Here is a 3,522-nt window from a genome sequence, read left to right on the forward strand (position 1 = left end):
ATCCTGAATTTAACGAACAAATCCTGAATTTATGAATTTTATCAACTAGTAATTTTTTTTAAATCGTACAAAGGACCAAAATTTGAAAAATAAAAGTGATGGGATCTTGTCAATTTGTGATTTTAATAATTTGAGGAGTATATGGGTCTTAATTTTATAACCAAATTGAAATATGAAGCTGACATAGCACAGTTGAAATTGTAATTAGAGGTAGACAAGTACATATATGTAGAGCATGTCATCAAACACCACAAACACCACATATCAAAATAGAGTAATTCAATTTCCATTAGAGCAAAAAAAATGTTGGCTATTTCTCCACAATTTTGTTCATATGCCATGATGGGTTATGAAGAAGAAAATTTAAGCTACTTTTGTAGAGAGAGAAGAGATACCTCAGATCTCCCAATCGATGATTTTACAAATGGAGTTGATGGTGATAAGAAGATGAAGAAACTCAACCATAATGCAAGCGAGCGTGATCGTCGCAAGAAAATGAACACTTTGTATGCCAATCTTCGCTCTCTTCTTCCTCCTCAAGATCACTATGTAAGACCTCTCTTCGGTTGCTATGATTACATGTGATTTAAGAAAATGACAAATTTATCTCTTTTTCAATTATCTTTTCAAAAAATTTAGTCAATGACAAAGTATTTAGATCCATCTTTAAAATATCACTTACAACAACAACAACAAAATCGTTAAGGATATTTTTAATACAATTAAGGACTCTAATTTGTGTAATTGAAAGCATCCTAAACTTTTCAACACAAATGATTGCGTCTCAATTTTTATCTCCTAAAAAGATAAATTTTTTTGTAGTGTATCAAGATTAAATTGTTTTTCATGATCCCAATAACTATTATTGAATCCTAGACATATCTGACTGTGTATCTCACTGTTATCTTGTCTAACGCAAAACTTTGTTGCAGAAAAAGTTGAGCATTCCGGCCACAATTTCAAGAGTGCTGAATTACATAACTGAGCTGCAGGCAGAAGTGGAGAGACTGAAACACAAGAAGGAGAGATTCATCTCCAAAATTTCAGACAAGAATCACATAAACTTAAAGAAATCAACCTCCAACTCAGCAGCTTCAGCAACTCCAATCAACGACGTCGAAGTCGTGATTCAGATTTGCATTCCCAAGGCAGAAAAGGGTTCATTTTCTGAAGCAATCTCCAGATTGGAAGAAGATGGTTTTCTCATGGTCAATGCTTCGTGTTTCCAATCATTTCAATCTAGGCTTTTCTATAATCTCCATTTTCAGGTATGGATAATAATTAATCATTTATTATTATTATTATTATTATTATTATTATTATTATTAGTTTAAATGATGAAATCTTTGGGAGTAAGTTTTTGTTATTGATTTGGGTTCTGGTTTTTAACAGGCACAAGATGGTCAAGTGATAGATGCTGAAAAGTTCAAGGAGAAATTGTGGCCTTTAATCTAGAAGAGATTTTGTATGTTCATGTCGTATTTTAATCTTATGTATATTATTTTATTAGTGGAGGCTATAGTGGGCATTAAATAATGATATAGATTATAGAACAAGAGGCGGAGAGTAGTTAAGAAGAAGTGTGTACTAACGTTCATGAAGTTGTGGAATCCCACTATATATACTTTATAGTATTAGATAATTTTTTAGGTATGTACATAATTGAGCACCAATGATAGAAATCTATGGGTTCTATTTTAAAACTAATAGGGTGATAGGAGGAGTGACTTATGGGATTTATATACTGGTTTCAGTATTCTCTTGACATCCGATGTGTGATGGGTTTGTTGGGTTACAAATCCATCCCACATCGAATGAGTGGGGGAAGTTGGAAGGTGTATATAATTTCTGTCCAACCTCAATTAGTTTGAGGCTTTTTGGGAGTGACCCAAATATAAATCCATGAGGGCTTGACCCAAAGCGGATAATATCAAACTAATACCGCCGACGCCGACAATCCTGACAAGTGGTATTAGAGCCAGGTTGGCGTCGGGTCTGGTCTGAGAGACCCATGTTCGAGTGGGGCCGACGATCCTGACAAGTCTGAGTTGGGCCCGTAATGTGTCTCGATGTGGTCTCGGTTTGAGGGGAGGTTTGTTGAGTACAAACCTATCCCACATCGAAAATCTGAGGAAAGTTAGAAGGTGTATATAATCTTGTCCAACCCTAATTAATTATAGATCTTTTAAGGGGTGAGTGACTCATTTCTAATGATTAAGACTTAAGTTAAATAATGTTCTTAAGATTATTCTATGGATGGAAATTATTGCATCTCTCTTATACAAGATGTAATATGGCTGATCTGCGGGCATGGAACTATAGAATGAAACCAACGAAATAATATTAATCCATAAACGGAAATGGACATTATGGCAATATCATAATGGGATTGAAACGGTAATTATATACTCCTCCCTCCGTCCCTTAAAATTTGGCACCATTTGACCTGACACGGATTTTAAGAAATGTAATAGAAAGTTGGTTGAAAAAGTTAGAAACACGTGAGTCCTACTTTTATATATTAGTTTTAAAATAAAATGTGAGTGTAAATGAGTTAGTGGAATGTGAGGTTTACTACCAAAAATGGTAAAAGTGAAAGGTGACAAATTTTTAAGGACGGACGAAAAAGGAAATAAATAATAAATTTTCAGGGACGGAGGGAGTATCTCTTTAGGATTCACTCTAGCATTTAGAAATTGGTTTATCGATAAAGATACATGTACTTGATGCCCCGCCCAAGAAAGAGACCCAAGTCCTAGTAGCCCCGCTAAATGGTGATTCAACATAGATTCTACATCTTGAAACCAAGCCAATTTTGGGGCCGCTTTATGATAATGGGACCAACCAACAAAAAAGATATTCTCTCCATCCCAACCTAACTAAGATGTTTCTATTTTGACACAAGATTTTAGGTAAATGTGTTTAGTTGATTAAATTATTACTCCACTCCTGCTATAATAGAATTCCCTTTTTGCCATTTTCACATGGTCCCAAATCAAAGTCTTATTTCACTTTTATTATTTTTGGCAAATGAATCTACATTCCACTAACTCACTTCACTCATATTTGATTATAAAATAATGTATAAAAGTAGGTCTCACAGGAAATTAACTTTTTCTATACTACTTACAAAGTCAAACAATTTCTTAAGACCTGTGTTGTAAAAAAATGGGACTTCTATTGGGACCGGAGAGAGTAATCATAAAGTTAGAGGGAGGAATAAGAGCATCCACAATGGTCTAGGACCTCCCATAGCCTTCCCACTGCCACATCATCTAACACTAAAATCCTCCTGCCACATCATCTGGATATGCAACTGGACATCAAATAGCTCTCACATAGCCTATCCGCATCACTAATAACAATTATATAAATTTAATTTACAATTGTAGCAACATACGGAATTTTACGAGATAAATACAGGGAAATTGAATAATACTATTAAAATTTCAAAAAGTACAATAATTTTAAAAAAATATATTTAAAAAAAATTACGTAAATTTAAATAAAAACTAATGCCTT

At 33.8% G+C, this 3,522-nt stretch overlaps 1 protein-coding gene across 1 annotated transcript; it reads left to right on the forward strand.

Moving 5' to 3' along the window:
- Nucleotides 1-233: 233 nt before the first annotated feature.
- On the forward strand, nt 234-1,580 carry LOC121747466 (transcription factor bHLH100-like). Its single transcript, XM_042141499.1, has 3 exons — nt 234-549; nt 933-1,268; nt 1,393-1,580. Exons 1-3 carry the CDS (start codon nt 304-306, stop codon nt 1,453-1,455), a joined length of 645 nt encoding a protein of 214 aa, XP_041997433.1. The 5' UTR covers nt 234-303; the 3' UTR covers nt 1,456-1,580.
- Nucleotides 1,581-3,522: the final 1,942 nt, after the last annotated feature.

This window comes from Salvia splendens, chromosome 9, assembly GCF_004379255.2.
Source record: "Salvia splendens isolate huo1 chromosome 9, SspV2, whole genome shotgun sequence".
NCBI classification, from domain to species: domain Eukaryota; kingdom Viridiplantae; phylum Streptophyta; class Magnoliopsida; order Lamiales; family Lamiaceae; genus Salvia; species Salvia splendens.